This window comes from Trachemys scripta, chromosome 1, assembly GCF_013100865.1.
Source record: "Trachemys scripta elegans isolate TJP31775 chromosome 1, CAS_Tse_1.0, whole genome shotgun sequence".
NCBI classification, from domain to species: Eukaryota; Metazoa; Chordata; order Testudines; family Emydidae; genus Trachemys; species Trachemys scripta.
This window is the reverse complement of record NC_048298.1, coordinates 108,062,365-108,088,063: the sequence shown is the minus strand read 5'-3', so window position 1 is coordinate 108,088,063 and position 25,699 is coordinate 108,062,365. Positions and strand designations below refer to the sequence as shown.

Sequence of the window (25,699 nt, the reverse complement as noted above, 5' to 3'; positions counted from 1 at the left end):
TAGAGGTGTATCTTGTTTTCTTGATCAGGCAAGACTCAGACCCCTCCCCCATCTCTCTTTCACTGAGCACCGTAGCCAGTTCCTGATTCTTGACTGAGTCAGAAAACTAGGAGTCTTCATTCCCCTACCACACAAATAAAAGGGCTTCCTCGTGATCTCTTTCACAGCCTCACTCTTGCGCTTGGGAGCTGAATGCGTGAAGGGGATTAGATATTTTAAAAGGAATTCAGACAGAGGGTAAAATTTTCTAAAGCACCCAACTCACATTTTCCAAAGTGATTCAGGCACCTAGGAGCCTAAATCACTTGCACACTTTAGAAAATTTTATCCAGAATTTTTTGGTTGGGTAACTAGTCCCACTTGCATAGTAAGTGCAGGCCTCTCATCTGCACAATGATCCCTGTGATGTCTCCTAAAACATTACCTGGACTAACAGCGTTCCTTCACCTGCACTAGGCACCTGTTGATACTTTAATACTACAGCTGTGACCCATGGTAACTAAATCTCTTCCCCCTGCATATGGTAACACCTGTTAGTACACCCATATTGCAGATGTTAGCTGGAATAACACAATCCCTACAGTGCTACAAATAGATATCCTGCTGTTGCAGCTCTGGGCTGGAATATAGGATTGTTCAGAGCTGCGGGTTACCACAAAGCACAGATTCTTAGGGCAGGTCTTCGCTACGGGGGGGGTCGATTTAAGATACGCAAATTCAGCTCTCGGAGCCAACTTACCCTGCTGTGAGGACGGCGGCAAAATCGACCGCCGCGGCTCCCCGTCGACGGCGTTTACTCCCACCTCCGCTGGTGGAGTAAGAGCATCGATTCGGGGATCGATTGTCGCGTGCCAACGAGACACGATAATTCAATCCCTGAGAGATCGATTTCTACCTGCCGATTCAGGCGGGTAGTGTAGACCTAGCCTTACTTTGCACTTCCTTGCATCTCCCTTTTTCAGTTTCATGGTTCATTCTTACCCACAATAGAGATGACTTATGCATGTTAGTGCAGGCCCCAGTGGGATGGGCTAAGTGAGGTAGGTGCTACCTGTTCACCAAATGGCAGCCTAGGCAGGTAAAGAGTTTCAGCTTCAAGGATGTTACTTATTAGCTATACCCATCCCACCTACCACTGGTTATGTATGGTGGCTGAACAACCTGTGCTGGGGGGTGATGTGGACATAGATGTGGACAACAGCACCACCTGGTGGCTCAATATGGAAAAAGTCATAAGATCTATGTGACATGCTGAGCAGAATCCAAGAAACGGAGAACCTGGGAAATAAGGCTCTTGGGTCATGCAGATAATTCTCAGAAAGCTCAGATGTGTTCCTAAACCTAACCTCTGTCTTATCTGCCTACAGCAGTAGCATTTGTAAAGCAGCTGCCACCACAGTATTTAGGTGCCTTGTGCCTTATTTAAAAAGAATTTTATCTTGCTTGTCTGCAACTGGACCGCTGTATTCTCCTCTTACCAGAGGTGAGAGAGGCTTATGGAATATGTAAGGATCAGTTTATTTGGGGCTGCTACTCTGTATTTGACAGTATATGCAACCATCTCTACTGAGGGGTTAGATCTTTGCAAGAGGTGTGACTTGTTCTTAAAAAAAGAGGTGTAGGCTCAGCATGGTCTTCTATAGCCAAGGGCCCTCTGCCTAATTGCACTTTCTTGGCAGACAAAGGATTGATACAAGGCTCTATTAGTTGTAGTGACTCTGTGGACTGGAGAATTCTTGGAGAGTTGCATAGAGCAGGGGTTCTCAACCTTTTTCTTCGTGAGGTCCCTCCAACATGCTATAAAAACTCCTTGGCCCCCCTGTACCACAACAACTGTTTTTCTGCATATAATATATGGAGATATACCTATCTCATAGAACTGGAAGGGACCTTGAAAGGTCATCAAGCCCCAGACCCCTGGTTGAGAACAGCTGGCGTAGAGAGACTGTCCTGGTGGTTGTCAGGCCTAGTCTATTGAGAGCTTTGTAGATCAGCACTAGAATCTTAAAGTAACTCTGGGATGTGATGGATAGTCCATGTAGGGCACTGCACACAACTCTCTTGCCAAGGTGTGTCTCTTAGAGATGAGCTGCAGTGTTCTGGATCAGCTGAAGCTTCCCCAGCGCTTTCTAGATATAGGCCATTGCCATAATCCAGTCTAGAAGGCAAAGGCCATGTCTGTAATAGTGAGGAAGGAGGCACTGACTTCTTGCCAATCAGGTGGGGAAATATATTTCTGATAACCTTCCATGCAGCTCCAAATGTGGGTTTCTTCTAATGGCTCATGTGCAGGTCACACACTCGGCTTCCCCAGCACCACCAGTGAAGTATCTTGGACATCTTGACTTTATGACTTGTCCTAACCAACTCATCCTTTAAAAATGCCAGAGCCCTTCCTGTGAAAGAAGGGGTGGGAGCCATAATTTCCCAACCACTGTGCTTGCGTGAGTGTTTCTGTCTCTCTCAATTCTTCCCTGCAGTTTGTTGGACACAGTTAACTTTCTGCCCTGTGGTGTACCTGGTGTACCTTTGTGCTGCTAAAGAGCAGCCACCTTCCACCCCAGCAATGGCTGCATTTCAGCAGTGGATGAACTGACGAGGGTAGCCTGTGTGTGCAGCATATAGTTTGTAAACTGCTCTGGGGTCCTGTGGGGTGAAAGGTGCTATCTCACTGTAAGTTTAGTATGTCACCGGCCTGTGACTATCCTGACGCTGTGTTGGTGCCCTGACAATGCTAAGTGCAGAACATCCCCCCAGGCAGGCACTGTGCTGAATGCGGCTGAGGAGGGAGAAGTGGGCTTCCCTGTTCCAGATGAAGGTGGCAATTTTCACTTTTTTTTTTTCTTCCTTACAGGAAGTTCCTGACCTTGGGGGACAAGGAGAGTATCTTCACCATGGATCACTTCCCCCTGTGGTATCGCCGAGCAGCAGAGCATCCTCCAGGGAGCTTCATCTACAGCATGACCTCAGAAGAGGGTTCAGGTAACCCTCGCCTTAGCACTACAGCAAAGGAGGGAGATGGAGAAAATAAACGTGTCACTCACAGTCCCCTGCTCCCTGTCCCCACCCCATTCACCTTCATTATCCTCTTCCTGCAAGACTGAGCTCTTACACAAGGGGAGATGGTGAGAGCCATCCTCGGGCTGCTTGTTAGAACAGAAAGAGGGAGATGCCTCACAGCAAGACATGGACAGGAGAGGTGAAGAATGGGTGAGGCTGCAGGGCCCAGAGTAGATGAAGGATGGATGGGGCTGCTGAAAGATGCATGGGCAGGGGAAGACAAGGAATCAAGTGAGGGAGATAGGAAGGGCTGTGAGGCAAAGTAGAGGAAGGACAGACAGATTAGCTGGCTGGAATGATTTGAGTGGCAGTCAGGTAGGATGTGAACAGAGGGCCAGGTGGGAGGAGGTGAGATTTGTCCTGGAGTCACTTTTTCATGATTTTCCATGAAAATTTTCCCAAGTGGGAAAATGAGCTTTTCACAGGGGGAGGGGGAACTTCACTCCCATCACCAAAAGCATGTCAATGGTCCCCACCAAATACGCTGAATCTCATGCTGGTTCTGTAGTGTGGGTAGGCATCCCCTCACCCCATGGAGCCCCAAAGTGACAGCTGACTAGCAGCTTTGTTGTGCCTATGCTCAGGATGTGATTGTCCCCTATGTGATCTCCAGAGCCTGCAGGGACCTGTGCCAAGGTGGAGGAGGACAGGAGAGCACAAGAAAAATCAGAACAAAATACTATGTGACGCTCCTGCAACGGAGGCAGAAATCCCCTCTGTGCTCTTCCCCAGCCCCCTGCACTCAGGCATTGTCACAGAGTGCAGCGCTTTCACTGTAAACGCTTTTTGTAGCATTGTGGTGGGAGGGTATGTGGGAGGGGAAGCGAGCAGCACGGAGAAGAAAACGAGGATGGGATCCGGAAGATGAACCAGGATATAAAGGGAGGGGGAGAGAAAACACACTAAACCTTCCATCCATGCTCTCCTCTCCTCCCTGCCCCCAAGTATACCTCACTTAAAGGGTCACCACTAGAGTGAAGGGCAGAGGTGACAGTCGTGGCAAGAGGCATCTTTTGCCAGACTACGTGCAACTTTCATTGCTCTTTGCAATAGAGCAGGGCTTAGAAAGTCAGACATTGGCACGCCGCATGGGTGTGACCTCCTGAAATCCCTGCAGTAGCTTCCTATCAACATCCAGTGTGAGAGCAGTGTGTACCTTCATCCACCATGGCACCAGGTATCAGTTGCTAGTCACTGTGGGACAGATCCTGCGGTCCTTGCTCATCTGAACCCTAATTGACATCAAAGGTAGTGTTGCCTTAATAAGGACTGCATAAATGCTGGCTTTTGTTTGGTTCATGGTGTCCTTTAGCCATGACCAAGCTCAGGGCCAACTGTGCTAAGCACTGACACATAGGAAGAGACAGTCCCTGCCCCAAAAAGCTTATGTTCTAAATAGATAGGACAGACAAAGGGTGGGGGGAGGAAGGAAGGAGTCTACTTAAATCACGGAGAAATCACACATTTTTTATGGGTTGGTCACGGCATAAATAGCAAATTTCACAGATGGTCTGGTATTGCCACCCTTATTTCTATGCTACTGCTGACCACAGCGCTGCCTTCAGAGCTGGGTAGCTGGAGACCCGATTTCACAGGGGAGATGGGATTTCATGTCCGTGACGCAATTTTCACACCTGCAAATTTGGTAGACCCCTAATTCTACTCCCCTTTTTACAGATGAGCAACTGAAGCACAGAGAGACTGTCATTTGCCCAAGGTCACATATTAAGTCTGTAACAGAACTGGAAATAGAACACAGATCTTGAGAGTCCCAGTCTAGGGCCTTCACCACATGATCATGCTTCATGACCCAGCAGGACCAGGATCTTCACATGACCTTCCTCTAGGGAGTTTGATCCTGCATTTGTCGTCTACCCGAATCCCCCACAGGCGTCACAGGGAGTTTTGGGTTCACAAGGAGTGCAGGATCAGGCTCAAAGCATATGAACATAATCTGGCAGGGAAGTCCTTGTGTTTCACAAGTGCTTCTCAATGCATGCAGTGCCCTTGTGCAAGTCAGTCTGACTTCAGTCAAAAAAATCCACACACGACCTCAGGCTAAAACACACAATGCAACTGCAAAGTCATGTTCAGGACATGTCAGACACCAACAAGAATGATGAAGGCAGAAGTAAGACAATGACAAATGCTGGGACTGTGGAGAAGAAAAAAGGATCTAATCCATCTGTTGGGGCAAAGCACTGACCTCTGCAATCTGTTGCGAAGGAATGAGTGGCAGAATAAATATGCTCAGAAATACTGACCTTCAAAATGTCCCTGGTAACTGTAAAAAAGAAACCACAGCCCCTATTTTTTTTGTTTCAACAAATCCAGTAAAACCCTACAAAACTGGAATCTGTCCCAAGGACAGTTACAGACTAAAATGACTGAGTTCAACTTAGGAAATGGCACACTGCCTAAGGTGTAGTTCAGACTACATGTGCAACCATGTTTTTTGTATCCAGTGTGTGGCACAACCTACACAGGACCAGATTGTGATGGCCTTTAGTTGGCCATGGAGGAGTTAGGGGCCAGAATCCTGTTGGAGTTGAGGTCATGGCCTCATCCCTCCTCCATCCTGCCCTGCAGAGTGGGGCTGGTGCACCAGCAGAAGCAACCTGCTCCGTCCTAGTGCGCTGTCTTCCATGCACATGCGCAGCCCCAGGAGAGGCTATGCCTACCTGACATACAACCACCTCAGTGCCCCTCATGGGACAGAGTACACGGGCCACATGGCCCTTTATGCAGAGCTGTTCTATAAATGGCACAATCTAGTCCAAGGTTTGAATTGTGCCTGCTTTTATGCCTCAGAATAATAGCTGAACCATGTTTGTGCACTCACTCATACAACACTGCCTAAACTTTGTTTGTGTACCAGTGCATTCTGGGAAAATCTGGGCAGCTAGCCTATACTGTCGTAGAGGACATGCACACAGAGAGGCACCAGTGGCATGAGGTGCAATGCGCTCGGGGGCATCCTACCTCACAGAAAACAAGGAGGAAGAAGGCCTGGCTTACTTGAGTGGTGTTCCTCTAGATTTAAACAGGTCTAACTGAACCCCAAACTTGGCCTTATAGTGTAATGATACAACCCACCTATTCAGACAGGTAAACAAACTTGAGGTGGGCAGGAAGGTTGGCTGAGTCTTGTAGCAGCTTCTCAGGGGGTATGTACTTTCTTATTTTGAGGGCAACACCCTTGCTTTCATGGGCCATTCCACCAAGAGGAAATCTGGTCTCCTGAACTGCCAATCAGGATGCTTCAGTGTTCTGGGAGATGCAGACATGAGCTCAGAGTTGACCTTTTCAATGTTGGGGCATCCTTTGTGCACTATTATCATGTGGCATCCCCATGCACCCAGTCCATGTCAGAGCTGGCTACTTCAGTGATCTCAGTAGTTTTTCTCTGTGGAAAGTAAAGAGCTCCTGTGTGTGGTCTGTGCCCCTTTCCCCTGGCAACAGAGGGAAAGTAACTGAATCTGCTACATCTGTGTCTTGACAGAGGGAGGTAGCAAACCAGAGGTGGTGACAGTGAGCACATCCGTTGCTGTGACTGTGGATGGGAAGACGGCTATTGCTGCAGGTAGGACCTGCCAAGAACAGGTTTTTATTTTGTTCTTGAATAAGAGAGTGGCACAATGTCTTGCAGGGGGGAACCTTCCTTCCAGTGAGATCTGTTAGCCTGTGGAATTGTCTTCCTAAGAAAGTGGTGGAAACTACATGACTTGTGTTATCGAAAACTAGACTGGACAAAGCACTAGAAAATATACAGTATGGCTCAATCCTGCGTTGGGCACAGGGAGAGGGACTTGGTGAATTAACAGGGTGAATTCTGTTGCTGATATCTATGAGTCTATGGATTGGTGCAGTCGTTGATTGTAGAGCAGAAAGCTTGCACGGTGGGTAGTTTTGGAGCTTTGAGATCATTGTACTGTGTTTGGGCCGGTGGAATATTTGTTGTGCTTATGCTGAGTTTCAAAAGAATGAGATGTGCCTCTATCTCCAGTAATTCTGCTGACTTTGAAATTCTCTCCTGTAAATTCCCACCATTCCCTGTAAATCTGAGCCTTGTTCCCTCTCTGAAGGAGTTTCACTGAATTCCATGTATGCTATTGGAAGATAATGATCTCACATTTATAGAACACCCGGTCACGTTCTGTGGTGCAATCCAGACCAGTGAGGGGTTGTGTGTCACTGCCTGCCCTGTAACCCTGAGTGCCTCAAAACAATCTTCTGCTGTAGCTGCTTGACTGGATGCTCCAGTCAGCAGACAAGCATGGTGTATGGGTGTGTGTGGCGGGGGGGGGCAGCTCTGGTGCAGCACTCTGTTTCCAGCAGCCTGCTTGTTATACTGCTGCCACACTCTGGCCTCCAACAGCTTTAGTTACACTTGACAAGATGGTCCCAACAGCCCCCAGTCCTAAATGTTCCCAAAATCATGTGTTCTGCAATGATCAACCCTCTCCTGGACCATTCACAGAGATAGTAAGGTGTGTTTGTTCCTTTAAAGGTACAGTACCCAGCAGCTTGCCACATCAACTGGAGTTAACATTCACTTTAAATCAAACGCAGACTGGGTTAGTTTAGATTCAAAGTAAAACAAGTCTATTAACAAAAGGAGAGGATATTAAGTGAGTTCAAGTATAAAGGATAGAGTTAGAAATGGTTACAAGCAAATAAGAATGCTTTCTAGAGGCTAAGACTTAACACAACAAGCTACGGCCTTTGTTCAAGGTAGTTTCCTTATCAATTTACCTTCCAGCAAGTTGGCTGACCACCCTTCTGGTCAGGATCTCCCAGAAAATCCAAAGTATATGGTTCATTTGCCTTATCTGAAAGATAAATTGGGGTTCTTTGCCCCTCTCTTTATAGTCCAGTGCACCTTTTAAATGGATTCTTCTGAAACTTACCTACCAAAGTAAAGTTCATTCAAGCTCTGAGGAAGGCAACATGGAGTCTCCTTGTGAAGGAACTTACATGATGGTTTCTCCTTTCACTGGTGTTTGCAGGAAACAGATCAATCTGCATTTTAGCAATCTCCTCTCCTTGCTGTAATGTTGGATGGTTGTCTCCTCCCCTTGTCGGTTCGATGGTCCTGTTTATCTTCTACATAAATTGCATTCCCATTGTCTGGAAATACCTCTCTGGCTCAGCTATCGTTACCTCTTAGACCAGATTCTGTGCTCCACTTAGGACTAAATCAAAAATTGCTTCTCCCTTTGTAGATTCCATGACTAGCTGCTCCCAGAAGCCGGGGTGGGACATCTGCCATCCACAAGAGCTGGAAGATAGGACTTGATAAAATGCATGTACAGCTGCTTGCATATTAAATAATTAGATTATACTCATATGAAAGCGGAGCGGGCCGAGCCACTGCTTCTAGCAGCTCCCATTGGCCCAGAGCAGCGAACCGCGGCCACTGGGAGCCGCGATCGGCCAAACCTGCGGACGCGGCAGGTACACAAACCGGCCTGGCCCACCAGGGGCTTTCCCCGCACAAGCGGCGGAACAAGTTTGGGAACCACTGGGCTAATGCATACACTCATTATTTTACGAACATTTTTATGGAACCTAATTTAAAAAAAAAATTCCACATTTCAGCCCAATGTATGTTTATGGCTTAGTCAGGAAGGCTTGACAACAATAACGTGATGTGGGGACCATTGGGTATTTCCAGAGGGAGCAAAATATTCTGGAAAGGAGCATTGAGTATAACCAAAGCAACCCCTTTGGAAATCTGTTAGTGGAGGTAGCTGAGTTTGAGGTTTGCTCTGGAAGTTGGAGTTTTGTTTCAGGAACTCAGGAAAGTGGACGTTTGGGTGTTTTAGCCAGCCATCTTGGAGTTAGAACTTCAATTCAGGAGAGAGTCATGTTTGCAAGTGCAGATGACTCAGCACCAGAGGAATAAAAGAACAGGAGGCAAGTCTGTTAAGAAACTGCTGAATATCCAGGTTACTTGATTTATATATTATGCACATGGATCTTGAAAAGATTTTCAGATTGTTCTGTTACAATAGTTCATTTCTTAGAAATCAGGATAAGAATGGCCTTATTGCTAGGTGGAAAGACACTTCTTTTCATCACACTGAAGAGTACTGTTGCAGGGGCTTATGTGCTAGCCTTGAATAGTAATATCTCAAACTGACATTGGTAGCAGTGGAGCAAGAAGACAGCATTTTATCAAGTCCTATCTTTCAGTTCTTGCGGATGGCAGATGTCTGGGGGATTATAACCAGAATGGGAACACAAGCTTAACTATTGTGGACATAACAACAAGATATTATGCATGCAGGGCCATCCCTAGGGAGATGCGGGGCCTGGGACAACCCCCCTCTCCGCTCCAGGCCCTGCCCCCATTCTACCCCTTCCTCCAAGCCCCCGCCTTGCCTCTTCCCACCCCTGCTCCACCCCCTCCCTGCCCCCACCCCACCCCTTCTCTCAAGCCCCCATCCCACCCCGCCTCTTTCCGGCTTCCGCCCCATCCCCTGAGCGACGCCAGGAGCCAGCGTGGTGGCATGGAGCACGGTGGACTGGGGCCGGGTCACTCGCTGCTGCTGGCACCAGGCCTCCCACTAACCTCCCAGGCCACCCTGGACCCCGCGTCACCCTAAAGCATGGGGGTCCCAAAGCGTGGTAATCCCAAACATTGGTGGAGCCAGGCCCACATTCCTAAATATTGGTGGAGCACGGGCCCATATAACTTGCCGCCTATGTACGCTTTCTGCTTTTGTAGCCTCTCTAACTTCCATTAGCATTGCAGTCACTGTCACCATCTTGGTTAGGTGGTTGGTAGTATATCCCTACTGCTATACCCTTTTTATTCAAACATGGAATTTCTATTCCTAGAGATTCTGTGATACAGTTTTTCATTTAAAATTTTTACCGTATTTGACTCTGTATGTTTTCTTTTACATATAATGCTACTCTCCTACCAGAGAAACATATGCTGTCATTCCTAAATATTTTATAGCCTGGTATTACCGTGTCCCACTGAAATTGAAGGGAAAATAAAACCTTTCAAAGTGTTATTGGCCATTGAGGAGCAACTGACTTCCCAGGGGAGTGATAATATAATATGGATTCTTTCACCTCTAAACCACCATTTCAAATCCAATCTAGGTCATAAGTAATCTTAAAAGTATTACCAACCCAAGACTGTTCAGAGACTGCTGTGAAAGAAGTTGATGGTTCTCATCACAGACATTACCATAAAAACTGCCATCAACTGACACTATGGCTAGCATTCCCAACTGAGAATAAAATGGCATAGAGCAGTGGTCCCCAACGCAGTGCCCGCGGGCGCCATGGCATCTATGTGCGCCCGTGTACTGGCCAGCAGACAAGCATCTGCCGAAATGCCGCCAACAAGTAGCGTCATCCAGAGGCGTTGCTGCCGAAATGCTGCTGATTTTCGGCAGCATTTCGGTGGCAATGCCTCTGGATGATGCTGCTTGTCAGCGGCATTCCGGCAGCGACGGCTATTGACGTTGCTGCTTCTCGGCGGCATTTCAGCGGATGCTCGGCCGCCTGCCACGGTCCGCGGTGGCTCGTCGTCTGGTGCCTGCCAGACGAAAAAGATTGGGGACCACTGGCATAGAGACTGAAGTACCCGCTGGTGTCCAGAGGTATTCACTCTGAGTGCAGCATTGAGGTGTATTTAGGAACATGGGCCCAGGTCCTCAGCTCAATGGAAGTAAGGAGCTTAAATACCTTTGAGCATCTGGATCATGGTGTTTTCAGCTGAGACATAAACATGAAATCCTGATCACGTGTGTTCCTTAAAGATACCATGATTCTTGTCATGGGTAAACCTGTTTGGAAGACATAGCCAGTTCCAGGTAGGTAATGCCTTTCTATGTACTTAAATTCTCTCCGCACTTTCCATTGACTCAGGTATTCTTCTCTCCCTGTTTTGTAGCTCATTGTTGAAGAGTTGCCATATTTCACCCGAGAGGTGGCAGCACAACAGTGATGTGCAAAGTAATTTCTCTATACAGGCCCCAGATGATCCACATGGGCTGTCCCCGCACCCGTGCATAGCCCCATTGACTTCAGTGTGGGTAGATGGGTCTGCCTGTATGGAGCCAATTGTTGGCCAGGAGCCTACATTTGCAACCACTTTACGATCTTACATGTATATAATGTCTTTCATTCTCTTAATCAGAATTTGCACTGTTCCCAGTATACCCTATAATGGAATGGGTTTGTAGTTATTGGACAAGTTATGTCAGAATCATATAAACAGGGGTTTGGAGGGGTTTTTTAAATGCCATTTTAAAAAGTGTCCTCTATGAAATGACCTGTCATCCTGCCAGTGGCTGTAACTGTCACGTGCTTGACTTGCTGATGCTTGGGGAGATTCCAGTGCATTCCAAAATATCCATAACACATGCAGTGATAAACTCAAGTCTGGGATTTATAACAGGGCCTGCAAGGAGCAAGCCCCCACAGCACCTCTTCTTGTTGGGAGCTCCAAATACCTAAAGAGCTGTGTCCCCTTTGTTCTGGCAGCTGAGTTTCACTCCCCTCGATGCTGTGAAAGGCAAACCCTCAAAATCAAACAAACAAGGTGACATAAACCTGGATTCTGTCAGAGAATTATAAAATAATTAGAAACAGGAAACTGGGGGACTGGAGAGCCTTGCAGGAGTTGGTCATCATACGTGAAAGCCTTACCCCTCTACATTGTCAGCTCAGGTCAGTAATAAGGTCCAGGACAGAATGGGCTGGAGACTGAACTACCCTCTGAAACCTAGAAGTGCTGCCTCCAGGTCAGGGTGAAGACTCATTAGTTAAGCTGGGATCAGTGCAGGAACTGAGAGGGATGGGGGAAAAGAAGACTCAGCACCACCTTTGCAGCTCTTGGATTCCGGATATGTAAACTAGAGCAAGCCTGGGGCTGTTCTAAATTATGCTGTACTGCTGTGGCCTTCTATGGATCAGAATAGATAAAGTGCAATGTGCTCTGGCCATTACCCCTCTTTTGTGCTCCTGGCCATACCCCACACCCGCTGCTGTGAGGGGGAGCAGCATAGAACTATTTTCTGGCTCTAGGCCCCCGGGGGGGTCTCACCCAACTCCAAAAGGTATTCCCAGGTGGCCAGTTCTGGCCAGTTTAGGGCCTTTGAAACTAGGGACCAGCCAGGACCCAGAATCAGTCATAGATGGGGAGCTTGTACTGCTACTGCCTATGCTGTACTTGTTTTTGTGAATTAAAAATACCTACCAGATATATTGCGCTTTGCAGTTTCAAAGCATTGTGCAAATATTAACTAAGGGCTAGGATATTAATTATAATTAATAAGAAGGGAGGTAGACTCTGGGGAAATCAATCCAGTACCTTTCTCTAGCACTAACTTCACTAGAAATAATTGTAATTGAACCCTTCCTAACCCTGCTTTAAATAACATTGTGTCAACTGTTCTCCCATGTGAGTCAGTAACCTGGGGCTTTAGCCTTCTCAGGGGGAAGCCACTGCAGTCACATTGCAGCTGCTGATATATTCCTTTAGTGATTTACAGTCCCAGTGCAATTGCTGGAGGCTGAGCAGGAGTTTAGCTGTCTCTCTGGGCTGCCTGTGACGTCTCTTTCGCTGCATGACCTTCTCCTCGAGTGCATTGTTTGGCTGGCATCTGATCTCATCACAGCATGAACAAATATGGGCTCCTTTTCAAGAGCTCCTTGCTGTTGTTACCATGGGTTAGGGATGGGAGCCAAGCTGGGACCTGCCAAGCCTTGGGACATGAAGGAAAGTCCTAGACTGCCCAACAGAACTGACAGGGCATCAAAATAGGGATTCAGGAGCTAAGGGTATATTTTGTTTGACTTCGCCCTGTAATCTTCCTCTCTGTTTATATTCAAAGCTATCATTTAATGTTTGCATTACACTTGTGCCCATGGACCCCAGCCAAAACTGGTACTGCACATAGACGTCGTAAGAGACAGTCCCTGACCCCAAGCACTCACAATCTTAAGAGAGAAGGCAGACACAGGGTGGGAGAAGGAAGGATTCTTCTCCCCATTTTACAGAAGGAGACCTGAGGCTCAGCCGAATGAAGGGCACAGCACCCATCCTTGGGGCCAGCTTTTCAAAAGCGCTTAGTAAGATTTTCAAAAGGTGTTTGAAGCTGACTGGTCTGGGAGATTGATAGCAGGATATAAAATCTTTCACCTCTAGGCCGCCAGTTGAAATCTAGCTTAAGTCATAAAGACAGCCGTGGGAAGCCTTTCATTTGAAAAGCGATTGCTCACCAATTTAAAGTCTCTCTCCACCCTCACTTCGGCCTGTATGATGTGTATTACCCGCTGGCAGAGAGATGGGGTGCAGGTGACTTTATCAGCCATTCTGTTGCTGTGGCATCACTCAGGGCCAGTCACTATAGTGATGCTGGTTTAGAAACCAGTATTGTTAAAGCAATACAACTGTCTAGTGTGGATGCAGTTATACTGGCATAAAGAGGCTTAAATTTATAGGAACAAGCGCTATCAACAGAAGCACCTTTCTACTGAAATAACTGCACCCACACTAGAGGGTTGCACCACTTCAATTATATTGGTTCAGAAACTGACATAGTTATAGGGAAACAAAAAATCACATGTAGACCAGTTCTTACAAATAAATACTGCGGTATTCTAAAGGAGTGTCCTCCCCCTCCCCCCCATCATCGTCAGCTGCAGTGTGTGACATCATTGCTCTAGGGCAGGGACTTCTCTGTGCTGGTGGGGTGTTACCTGGATGTAAGGCAGCCTGGTGTGCCAGGTGGATTGCGCTCCATTGGCAGAGAAAGCAGTAGAATCCCTGGGTACCTTGGGAGGAGAAGGGAAAGGGCAACTCACTCCCTGTCCATCACCTGCTGTTGCTATATCTGCTGCCTCCATCTTTATGTCACTCTCTCCTGCCCATCCCCCAATCCCTGAGCAGCTCCTCAAACCTCTCCTTCTTCCACAGTCAACTTCGGAGCACTTCATTGTACTGGGCAGTGGTTCCATAGCCTCTAGAAAGGCAGTGCCCTGGAAGTGAGCAGTTGGGCCTGGGAAGGGCACTTAGTGGGGGAAGGTGTGGGGCTAGATCACTGCTGCACTCTAGCAATCCCCAGCTGGCAGAACAGCCTTTTGGGGGCTATTACATTAGAGCAGCTTACGGCTGACCTAGCCCTCAGCAGCCCCGGGGATGCTGGTTTGGAAATGCCACTGTTGATCTTGCTGACCAATATTGCCTCATTGCTTCCTTGTAATCACCTATCAGTCTGTATCCATCTGCTGCCTCGTCTTATGTTTAGATTGTTAGCCCCTTGGGGGCTGGACCCATCCTTTTGTCCTGTGTTTGTACAGCCCCTAGCACAAGGGGGTCCTGGTCCATGACTAGGATGGCTACGTGCTATGGTAAAACCACTCCTAAGAGTTCAAATACCAAACAAGGCACATTAGGCTCGGCTGAATAAAGTAAGCAATAAAAATAGAGAACGCGGCAGGTAGGCCCAGGAGCTAATAATAAAGTAGGGGTCATTTATGTTAGCAACAAAGACCAACCCCTCCCCCCCCAAAAAAACCTAAGATGATATGCTCCTGTTATCATGCTGACAGCTGTGCTTGTATGTCTGTTGGTTTCTTTTCCTTCTCCATTAGCCATTTGTTCTCGTTTTAGATTGTAAGCTCTCCAGGGCAGTGACTGTCTCCCTATGTGTTTGTACAGCAGTATTCTAGCACCTAGCGCAATGAGGTGTTGATCCTGACCGGGGCCACTGGTCGCTACCGCAGTGGTAAATATTTAATGATAGCAGTCAGACCCCCTCAGCCAGTTTGAGCAGAGATTTGTACATTGCATCACTTATTCTGGGGGAAAGCAGGCATTTATGTAAAGCAGAGTGCAAGGCTGTGCATAACAGAGGAATAACCCTGACACTGAGGCTCAATATCTGTGCAGCATCCCTGCATTCTGGCTGGCTGGGATGATCCGCCTTCAGGGTAATTTTTTTCTAAGGGACAAGCTGGCTGGTAGACCGAGATGGGTTTTTCATTTAGAAACTGGGAGGGGCATTTCCCTGGGAAATCTGCCCCTCCCACCCCCCATCCATTGGTTTGAAGCCCGTTCTAGTGTGGGACTCCAGCCCAGGAGCCGGTTTTTGCCTGTGCACAGCAGAGCTTGCCCGGCCAAGGGTTATCCATCAAACTCCCCTTTCTGGCTCTTCTAATTGCTGTTGCAGCCGTGCTTGAAGGGAAAGGAGCCCTTGACATTGGCTCAGGAGAGGCTCACGTACAGCTGGACTTTTGAGATTGGCACCTGGTGACTTTGCCACATTCCCTTTGCTTGCAAATTATTTGATATCATTTTAATTCCGAGCTGAATTAGAGCAGTGAGGGGTTGCTATGGCAACCATTTCCTTCTGCCTTTGGTCTGACTCATTGCAGACAATTACTCTCGCGCTCCAGGATTCACAGATGTGCTGGGAGAAGAATCATGTGCTGGGCTTTCAACTTTTTGCTTTTAATTTCCTTTCCATTCCCTCCTTGCATTAACTCCTGCATAACTGCAGGAGCTAGGAATGTATGTGTATGCATTACACTACCTGAGCATGTGTGAGCATATTGTGTGTTTATGGACATGGGGTTGGAGGTGTATGGTGCATGACTGTTGTCTGTTTGTGTGCCTGAGGGGGATGTAATAATGCATTGTGTGCCTGGTGAGTGCGTGCATGTGTGCACTGAGGGGTTTGGGTGTGGCGGGGAGGGAGATGTCCACATGCATCTATGCACTACAGAGTGCAGACAGACACACCTCCCACCCCCCCCCCACCCCCACTGCATGTATGTGTGTGTGCGCACTTGCATAAATGCACTGGTGTCTATATGACTATACATATGTGCATGTGTGTGTATGCACATGTATATATTTGGGTCTGTTCATGTATCCATGGGGTTAGAGGGCGCTCAGTATGCGGTCTGTGCATGTTCATGTATGGTGGCTGGTCTGTGAGTGTTCAGAAGGACTGCTGGTGACGAATTTCTAGTGATTAGCTTGCCTCTGGTCACTGGTAGACAGAGACAGGCATTCCCTCACATTTAGGGTCTACATGAAAATTTGCACATTGCCAGGCAGGTGGCATTACACTCATTCCCAAGCAGAATTTAAACCAGTTCTCAGCATAGCTGAAAAGCCAATACATTATCTCACCGTGTGACCTCACTCCACTCCCAACCCCCCAGCCCTCCCACAACCTATGCTCAGACTTTCACAGGACATTGAAGGTATGAAGTTGTCCAGGCCAGCACCACACTCTAATGCAAAGGGAACCTGATCTACGGCATAGGGTGTGTTAGATCACATGTATCATACATCTGTAGAGGAGAGCAGTCACTTACTGAGAAAATGCTGGTCCCAAATGGTAATTATAAGTCTCAGAAGCTGTCTGTGTGTTTTGAGACAAGGCTGCTGATGAAGGGTGCATATTTTTGCACATGAATTTGGGTTGTGGTTTATCTGAGATTGTTCAGCATAGTTAAAGGAGCTGCATTTCAGATAGGTTCCACCTTTCTACTCAGTATGGATGGAGGGTCAGAGTGACAAATCTAAGGTCACACCAGGAGTTGATGGAATCAGACTGCAGGGTCCTTGCAGCTTCCAACTCCCTAAGCTCTCCAGGGAATAGCTTCTGAAGGTGAAAATTCCATTCTCACACACAGGAAGAAGTGAGTGTAGTAGTTTGAGCATTGCCCTGCTAAACCCAGGGTTGTGAGTTCAATTCTTGAGGGGACCACTTAGGGATCTGGAGCAAAATCAGTACTTGGTCCTGCTAGTGAAGGCAGGCGGCTGGACTCGATGACCTTTCAGGGTCCCTTCCACTTCTAGGGGATAGGATATCTCCATATATTATTTTTTTAGAGAGAGAGACCCCTGTGGCTCTGAACATTACCCTAAATTGATGGTATCCAAACTTTTAATCTTGAGAGCCAGATATATCATTTTTAAAGGGACGAGGGGCCACACTCAATATTCTTGAGCAAATTGTCTTCCCCTCTCCTCTCCCTTTGCATCACTTGGGCAGTGCAAAGGGAGAAGAAATTACCCACAGGTCCCCAGCTGGCATAGCCAGTTCCTACACCTCCCTTCTCACAGTCTCTGGTGCACGGGGCCTGTTGTGGGCAGAGAGGTAGAGTGAGTGGAGCGCACTGCACTCCAGCTATTCCCTGCTGGTGGATAGTTGCTTGTGGGGGGGCCACAGTTAGCTCTAACCTGTACCAGGGCTGGGGCAGAGAATTAGGGAGCTCTAACTAGTTGCTGGTTCGTAACAACTTCTTTTTGCCTACCCTGAGCTACTCCAGGTGGCTAGGTGTGGAAGAGGAGGGCTATACTTTGCTCCCTAGCTTCAGGCAGATTCAGTGAAGTGCCTGTGCTCCTTTCCCTGGCCTGATACAGCCTGGCAAGGAAGCCAGCAATAGAGCAGCCACTGCTACTGCAATGCAGCAGGCAGCCAGCAGGGGAGCTGCTGAGCAGCTGCAGCAGGGAAGGGACCGCAAGCTGCTCAAAGCAGCCCCTGCTGCCATCAGAGCTGTGCCTGGGGCTGCGGGGGAAGCGGTAGGAGGCAGGGCCCTGCACCACTCCCTGTAGTGCTGATTCAAACATTTCCATTCATAACCAAATACCCTTTCTTTCTTGACACAGCTGAGGGCCACAATTTAGAGTCTCAAGGGCCCCAGGTTAGCCACCACTGCATCCGAACCCTCTCTCTCGACTGACCTGGATTTTGTAAAGTAAAAGAACTGTGAAAAAAGAAGCCCCCTGCTTATGATAAACCCTTTAAAAGGCAGATGGGATGTGGGGGCTGGAATACTGTGCCGCAGTTGAGAAGTGACAGTTGAGGAGATCAGAGAAGAGAGAATCTAAAGAGCAGCTAGTCAGAGAGAGAGTCACAGAAAGGGGGTGATCCGTTCCTAAGAAAAGAAAAATGAGAAAGTGAGAGGGATAGAGTGAAGTGAAAAATCAAAGGCACTGAGACCAAGGAGAGATTTAAACCAGCAGAGACCAGGCAGGGAGGGAGAGGACTGAAAATATGCTGTTGAGACCAGGAGTGAGAGAGAATGCAAAGACTGTTTGAAGACAGAGAATAAGGTTGTGGCTCAAGTACAGAGAGAGAGAGAGAGTCAGGAAACCTAGGGCCTGATTTTCCTCTCATTAACACTGGTGTAAATCAAGAGTAACACTGCTGAAGTCAATAGTTTTATACTAGTGTAAAACAAGGTGTCAGTGAGATCAGAACCTGGCCTCAGTGTTCTGTTCCCAGCCGTGTCCATGACTCCCTGTGTGACTTTGTACTAGCCTTTCTGTGCCTCGGTTTGCCCATCTTTAAGAAGTAATCATGAATACTTACCTGGCATATGAGGCTAGATTCATTAATGTTCACAAAGCCCCCAGAGAGCATCAGAAGGCAAGTGCTATAGAAATGTAAAGCATTATTGTCAGGTATCAGAGGGGTAGCCATGTTAGTCTGGATCTGTAAAAAGCAACAGAGAGTCCTGTGGCACCTTTAAGACTAACAGATGTATTGGAGCTTAAGCTTTTGTGGGTGAATACCCACTTCGTCAGATGCATGTGATGGAAATTTCCAGAAGCAGGTATAAATATGCAGACAAGAATCAGTCTGGAGATAACGAGGTTAGTTCAATCAGGAAGGGTGAGTTCCTCTGCTAGCAGCTGAGGTGTGAACACCAAGGGAGGAGAAACTGCTTTTGTAGTTGGCTAGCCATTCACAGTCTTTGTTTAATCCTGATCTGATGGTGTCAAATTTGCAAATGAACTGGAGCTCAGCAGTTTCTCTTTGGAGTCTGGTCCTGAAGTTTTTTTTTGCTGTAAGATGGCTACTTTTCATCTGCTATTGTGTGGCCAGAGAGGTTGAAGTGTTCTCCTACGGGTTTTTGTATATTGCCATTCCTGATATCTGACTGGTGTCCATTTATCCTTTTACGTAGTGACTATCCAGTTTGGCCAATGCACATAGCAGAGGGGCATTGCTGGCACATGATGGCGTATATAACATTGGTGGACATGCAGGTGAATGAACCGGTGATGTTGTAGCTGATCTGGTTAGGTCCTGTGATGGTGTTGCTGGTGTAGATATGTGGGCATTATTGTTACTCTGGATATCTCCCCAGAGCTTTATGCAGAGCTGAGTAAAGAGCTCAGTGCTGCTTCCGTGAATATTTACTCAGATAAAAACCTGAATTTGTTGCTGTTTGTATCCTTTATGTGTTCACTTTCTGCAAATGTTGTAGCAACAAGCTGATTCCCAGGTATGTACATGGAAAAAGCAAATGTTGCGGGCTAAACTGTGGTTTGCCTAAGCATGGGGCAGTGTGTTGCTGCACTAGCCCAGGAGTCTGATTTTGACTCTCCCCGTCACACGCTGCCTTCCGGTTTTTCCCCTTGCTCGCTGGTGAAGTATTCTGCACCAGCCTGATACCTGGCACCAGCCCAGCTACATTAAGGGGTGGAGCCAAGATTCTGTCCACTCCCTATCGCTTCCTGCCCATGTGTACAGGAGAAGTCTACCAGGCCTGTGCCAATTGTTCTTTCTCTGTCCGACACAACTACCTACAGTCCGCGAAACCCACAAAGGAGAGAAAGGAGGCATCTTATGCTCCTCTACTCCCCTACACAGCCTTCCAAGCTAGGCCATGATTTGGTGTTCACACTGAATATTATGTAATGTTTAATTCTTCGAGTAATATCCCTATGGGTGCTTTGGTATGCTCACACCCCTTGTGCCTTTAATTGGAGATTTTTGGTAGTAGTGCTTGTCCAGTTCACGCATGAGCCCTGCGCTTCCTGGTGCTGCCCTCTGAGGCTATCGAGGGCTGGGCGGGTGAACCACCCTCGGTTCCTTCTCAACCACCGCAGCCTGAGTCAGTGGTTGACTTTCAAAGTCTCTTAGCCTAGTTACCCTTCTTTAGTTTATTGTTTTTTCTTTAGTTATTTTGTTTACTTTTCATCAATGGTGGATTTACTGTGAAACAAACCATGCCGTGGCACAGGGTCCTCATAACAGGGGGACCCCAAAATGCAGGACCGAATTTAATCAGCATTGCAAGTCACGAATTGGTCCAGGCTTTCTGCATTCTGCAAACTTATTCTGCAAACTGTGCTCTAAATGTGCTTTTTGGAAGTAGTCTAGCAAAGAATTTTGCTTCACCATTTTTTTGCTGTCTTGGCAATAGCATAACAGCAACTAAGGGAAATCGTCATTTGCGCACAGGACCCCACTAACTCTAAATCCGCACCTGCTTTTAATTTAAGAATTTAGGGAGACTTTCTTCTGTTCCCTTTCCCCTTTGAGGAAACTTCCCCTGCTACATATTGTTGCCCTGGGGTATGCCAGGTTGTTCAGGCTTCGAGCAATACATCTCTTGCTGGGAGGCTATCCTGGTCAGCATCGGGTATTCCCATTTTATTGCTGCTTGGGAGAGCCTCATACCCCACAAAACTGCTCCATCTGCACCACTTTTAAGGGCAAGGCAAGAAGAATCGAGAGCTAAAAGTGAGACTCTCAATGATGGCGCGTTCTCTCCAACTGGCCTTAGATCCAAAGCAGGAGAGACACACCCCCAGACATTAGTCACTGACTGAACACAGTGCCCTGTCAACTTTGGCACGTTCACCTGGGTCTATCTGAGGTGGGACCTTTCCCTGCTATCACTTGATTCTCCAAGACCTTCAGAGAGTGCTGGGGTTTCCCCTCTTGAAGAGAAGGTATTTTCTTCCAATTCAGAGATTTCAATCCAGGGTTCCCCAGCACTTCAAATAAGGGATTTCCATTCTAATGCTTTTGACAAGAGGGGGGAGTTGCACCAAAGACAGGCCTGTGTTTCCCCAACCTAGTTTGAGCACCCTTAGATGCCACCCCGCAATTCCTTCTGGACCTCCCCAATGGCTATACTAGGATCCTTGGGCTGCATATGGCCAGCAATTTTCCCATGCCCCTGGGCTCTCTTATAGGGAATACAGGGAGAGACGCTCCTCTACTCCATCTGCTCCTCCTCCATTACCTGAGGCATAAGAATCCTTTGAGGAGCAGGAGGGCAGGGCACAGATAAATAGCTTAGTCCCCAAACAATATTTCGTCATCTTCCCCAGATGAAGCAGTTATGCCTCCTCCATCAAATGTGGCTGATGACTTCAGAAACTTTCAAGAGTTAATTAAATGTATTTCGGATTCCATCCAGTTCCCTTAGGAGAGGTCAGGAAGTCACAACATAAGCTCCTGGACATCCTCTAATGGACTCCTTCTACCCAAGTTGTCCTCCCTATTAATGAGGCCCTGTTGGATCCTGCAAAATCCCTCTGGAAGATCTTTGCGATGATTCTACCAATGTGTAAACAGGCTGATAAGAAATACTATGTCCCAACTAAAGAGTGAATTTCTGTTCCCCCATCTAACACTGAATTCCCTGATTGTGGAGGTAGTGAATGAATGTGGCAGACAACATCATGCAAAGGCCACACCATATAAGGACCAAAAATGTTTTTATCTGTCTGGCAGAAGGACCTACTCATCCATGACTCTTCAGTTTAGGATCACAAGCTCTCATGGCTAAGTACATTCACTCAAATTATGCCAAATTCACTACCTTTATTGAACATCTGCTGGCTGATCAGCATGACCAGTTTCAGGCTATTATTAACAAGGGTCAGCTGTTAGCTAGAACATCACTACAGGCCTTGTTGGATGCAGCCAATACTGCCACTCGATCCATCTTACAGCGGCGTCATGCAGAAGGCATCCTGGCTCCAGCTGTCTGAATTCCCAAGGGAAGTCCAAAACACGGTTGAGGACCTTCCCTTTGATAGCCTCAAACTGTCCGCTGAGTCCACTGATGATTTGCCGTGTACCCATAAGGATTTCAGAGCCATGCTGCAATTTCTTGGGATTTACACACTTACAAACAAACAAAGGTTTAATAAATACCAAATGGCTCAAAGATCCTGCCTTGCTTCATTCTCAGGATCCCTGAGACCACCCAGGAAAAAGTCAAGATTCCAGAGGAAGTGAACACCTGCTCCCTCTGTGCCTGCTCCTCAATCATCATCATTTAAGTGTAATTTTTGACAGGCTGGTTGAGGACCCAGAAATATCCCACAACACCAAGCTGCATATACACCATTTTCCCCACCTCCCACCCTTCAGAAACTCTCTCTCCTACTTTCTTTCCACATGGGAGAAAATCACAAGGGACAAAGGGTGCTGGAGGTTTTAAGGTCGGGTATGCTATCCATTTATCACCCTTCCCCGTCCCTCTTCAGGACCCCTCTCACAAGCATCAGTTACAGCAATTCAGCTCACTTCTACCAATGGGTGATGTAGAACAAGTTACTATTCAGCAGAGAGGGAAGAGGTTTTATTCCAACTTCTTTCTGGTCCTGAAAAAGAATGGAGGGGGGGGAAGAACAAGTTTAGATCTAAAACTCCTGAACAACTTGGTCAAGTCTCAAAAATTCAGGGTGGTGTCTCTCTTAACTATAATTCCATCATTTGAATTAGGGGATTGGTTTTCACCCCTTGACCTTCAGAATGCCTATTTTCATATCACAATTCACCCATCTCACAAACTATTCCTGCACTTTTCAGTAGGCTAGGATCACTTTCAGTATTGAGTGCTCCTGTTTTGGCCTTTTGTCTGCCCCAAAGATCACAGCATACCACCAATGTTGGGGAATGATCATTTTTCCATACCTTGATGACTGGCTCAAGGGCCAGTCTTACAATGAGGTCTTTGGCACCATAAAGACAACGATATACCTATTCTATGCACTGGGATTGCAGCTCAACATTGAGAAATCCATTTTGAGCCCAGTATAAAGAATAGAGTTCATAGAAACTTACTTGGATGCCATATCAGCAAGTGCTTATGTTCCCCCCAACAGATTCTCATCTCAAAGATTAGTCAGTCTACAGACATCTTAAAGTTGTCTTCAATTACTTGGACACATGGCAGCCTGCACTTTTGTGATGCCATATGCCATGGTCCACCTTGGTTGCTTGCAGGACTGGCTCAGGACTGTTTATACTCTGAAAAAACACATCATAAGCACGTTGGTGTCAGTCCCTCATCAGGTTCGAGACTTTCTCAGTTGATGGAGGAATACAGACAATGTCTGTGCAGGGATTCCGTTTGTTCAACCTCCTTCCTCTATCACTGTAATGACAGATGCATCTCTGGTGGGCTGGGGGCTGTACTTTGAGACCCTCACTGTCCAGGGAAAATGATCTGTCCGAGAGACATGACTACACATCAACCTCCTCAAACTGAAGGTAGTCAGGAATGCCTGCATCCACTTCCTGCCTGTAATCAGGACAAGTCCAAAAAGATTCTCACAGACAACAGAGCTTGCATGTTCTATACCAACTGATAGGGAGGTGCCAAGTTCCCTTCTCTTTGTGTTTAAAGCAGTAAAGTTCTGGAACTGGTGCATAGCCAATCCATCCTTCTTTCAGCAGCTTACCTCCCAGGATATAGAGCAGTCTAGCAGACAACCTCAACAAGCATTTCTTCCAGGACTATGGACAGGAGTTGAATCCTCAGCTTCTCAGTCAAGTTTTTCGGATTTGGAAGATTCAAGAAATAGACCTTTTTGCCACAGTGACCAAGAGGTAATGCAAACACTTTTCCTTAAGGGGGAGGGCTCTGTTTAGGAGACGCCTTCATCATTCCATGGACAAGAAACCTTCTATACTCTTTTCCCCCAATACCACTGATTTTGAAGGTGATCAACAAAATCAGATATGACAAAGCCAGAATTAATAGTCTTAACATGGCCCAGACGGATATGGTATCCTTACCTGATTCACCTAGTGGTCTATCAGGCGATCAGATCCATCCATTCCTCATCTTCTTTCCCAGGACACCGGCCATACTCTTCATTTCAGCCTGAAGATACTTCATCTCAAAGCCTGACTCCTTGATGGTTCACGGGACTAGAACTGACTTGCTTTAAAGAGGTACAACTGATATTGTTGAAGTAGGAAAGAGTCCGCGAGACACACTTAACTCCTCAGGTGGAAAAGATTACCTCCTAAAGCTAAAAAATACAAAGTTACCTATGGGCTCTATCAAGGTCTACTTGACAATTATAACAGCCTTTCATTTAGTGGTTGTGGGATTCTCAATCTTTCACCCATCCTATAGCTGTCAAGTTTCTGAGAGGACTGGGAAACCTTTTTCCCTAAGAAACCCACATCTATATGGGATTTGAATTTAGTACTTAAATGCCGTATGAGCCCTCCCTTTTGATCTAGTGGGTCAATCTTCCCTCATTTAATTTATCTTGGAAGACCTCTTTTTGGTAGCTATCAACTCTGGTCAAGGGTGGGAAAAAGTAGCCTCTTATGGCAGATCTTCCATTTACAGTATTTTTCAAGGACGAAGTTTCATTACTTCCACACCCTAAATTTTTACCCCAGGTGTCATCTGAGTTTCACATCAACCTTTTTCCGTTTTTTTTCCCCCAAGCCTCATCAGTCCAGACAGAAGGCCATTTTACACACTTTGGCTATTCAGATGGCGTTAACCTTTTATTTAGACAGAACTAAGTCATTTAGGAAATCACCCAGGCCAATTGTGGCTATTGCAGATAGAGCCAAAGGTTTGGCAAATTCCACCCAGAGACTTTCCGGGTGGATCTCTGACTGTATCTTATTGTGTTATAAATCTTCAGATATACAGCCTCCTTCTACGGTGTTGGCTCAGGATCTCTATCTACTTCTGTGACATTACTCAAGAATGTCCCTATTCTAGAAATTTCTTAGGCGGCCACTTAGTCTTCTATACATACCTTCTCCAAGCATTGTGCAGTAGTCCGTCTTTTTGATGAGATGCTGGTATTGGAAATGCTGTGTTGTCATTGTCTTGGACTTGGTTCTGAAGCCCCCCACTCTAGCTGGGGATACTACTCAGTAGTCTCCTGAAGTGGAGCATGCACAGGGATGCTACTCAAAGAAGAAGGAGAGGTTACTCACCTTGTGCAATAACTGGAGTGCTTCAAGATGTGTGTCCTTTCAGTGCTCCACTACCCACCCTCCTCCCCTCTGCTTTGGAGTTTCCCCTGGGGATTTCACAGTAGAGAAGGAACTGAGGGCAATTTACCAGCGCAGCCCTATATAGCCTCAGAAGGGGGCCTGAGGAAGCATAGGATGCATATATGGGCAAACAGACACTACTACCAAAAATCTCTGATTAAAGGCACAAGGAGTGTGAGTACACCAGAAGTGGAGCACCAATAGGGACATACATCTCAACGACCATTGGTTACTGCACAAGGTGCGTAACCTCTCCTTGATGAACGTCTGGTCATCAGAAACCCAGTTCTAAGCGTTATACTCATCTAAGCAAAGAATAGAAATGGATCCTGTGAGCTTCGCTTCTGATCAAAACTAATCAACACTGCTCACACGCTGAACACTCAGAGTGAGCTGCCCGTGAGCAATATTCAGATCAGGAATTATCTGTAGAAATTATTTGGCAAACCATTTAAAAGGATAAGCAGGTTGGAGAAAATTGCAAGTTGCTCACCGATCATTTTTGAAAAGAAAAGCCTAGATCACTCAAATTATTGGCTGTGAATTACTTTCTCAGCTCTAGATTTAGGTTATTG

General features: G+C 46.9%; 1 protein-coding gene across 1 annotated transcript in view; it reads left to right on the top strand.

The window, feature by feature from the left end:
- CACNA2D4 (calcium voltage-gated channel auxiliary subunit alpha2delta 4) overlaps positions 1–25,699 on the top strand; it is a 155,081-nt gene that overhangs the window by 72,247 nt on the left and 57,135 nt on the right. Inside the window, exons 25-26 of the mRNA XM_034758909.1 lie at positions 2,859–2,982; positions 6,563–6,643. Of these exons, the coding sequence (XP_034614800.1) occupies positions 2,859–2,982; positions 6,563–6,643 (205 nt within the window). The remainder of the gene's footprint in view (positions 1–2,858; positions 2,983–6,562; positions 6,644–25,699) is intronic.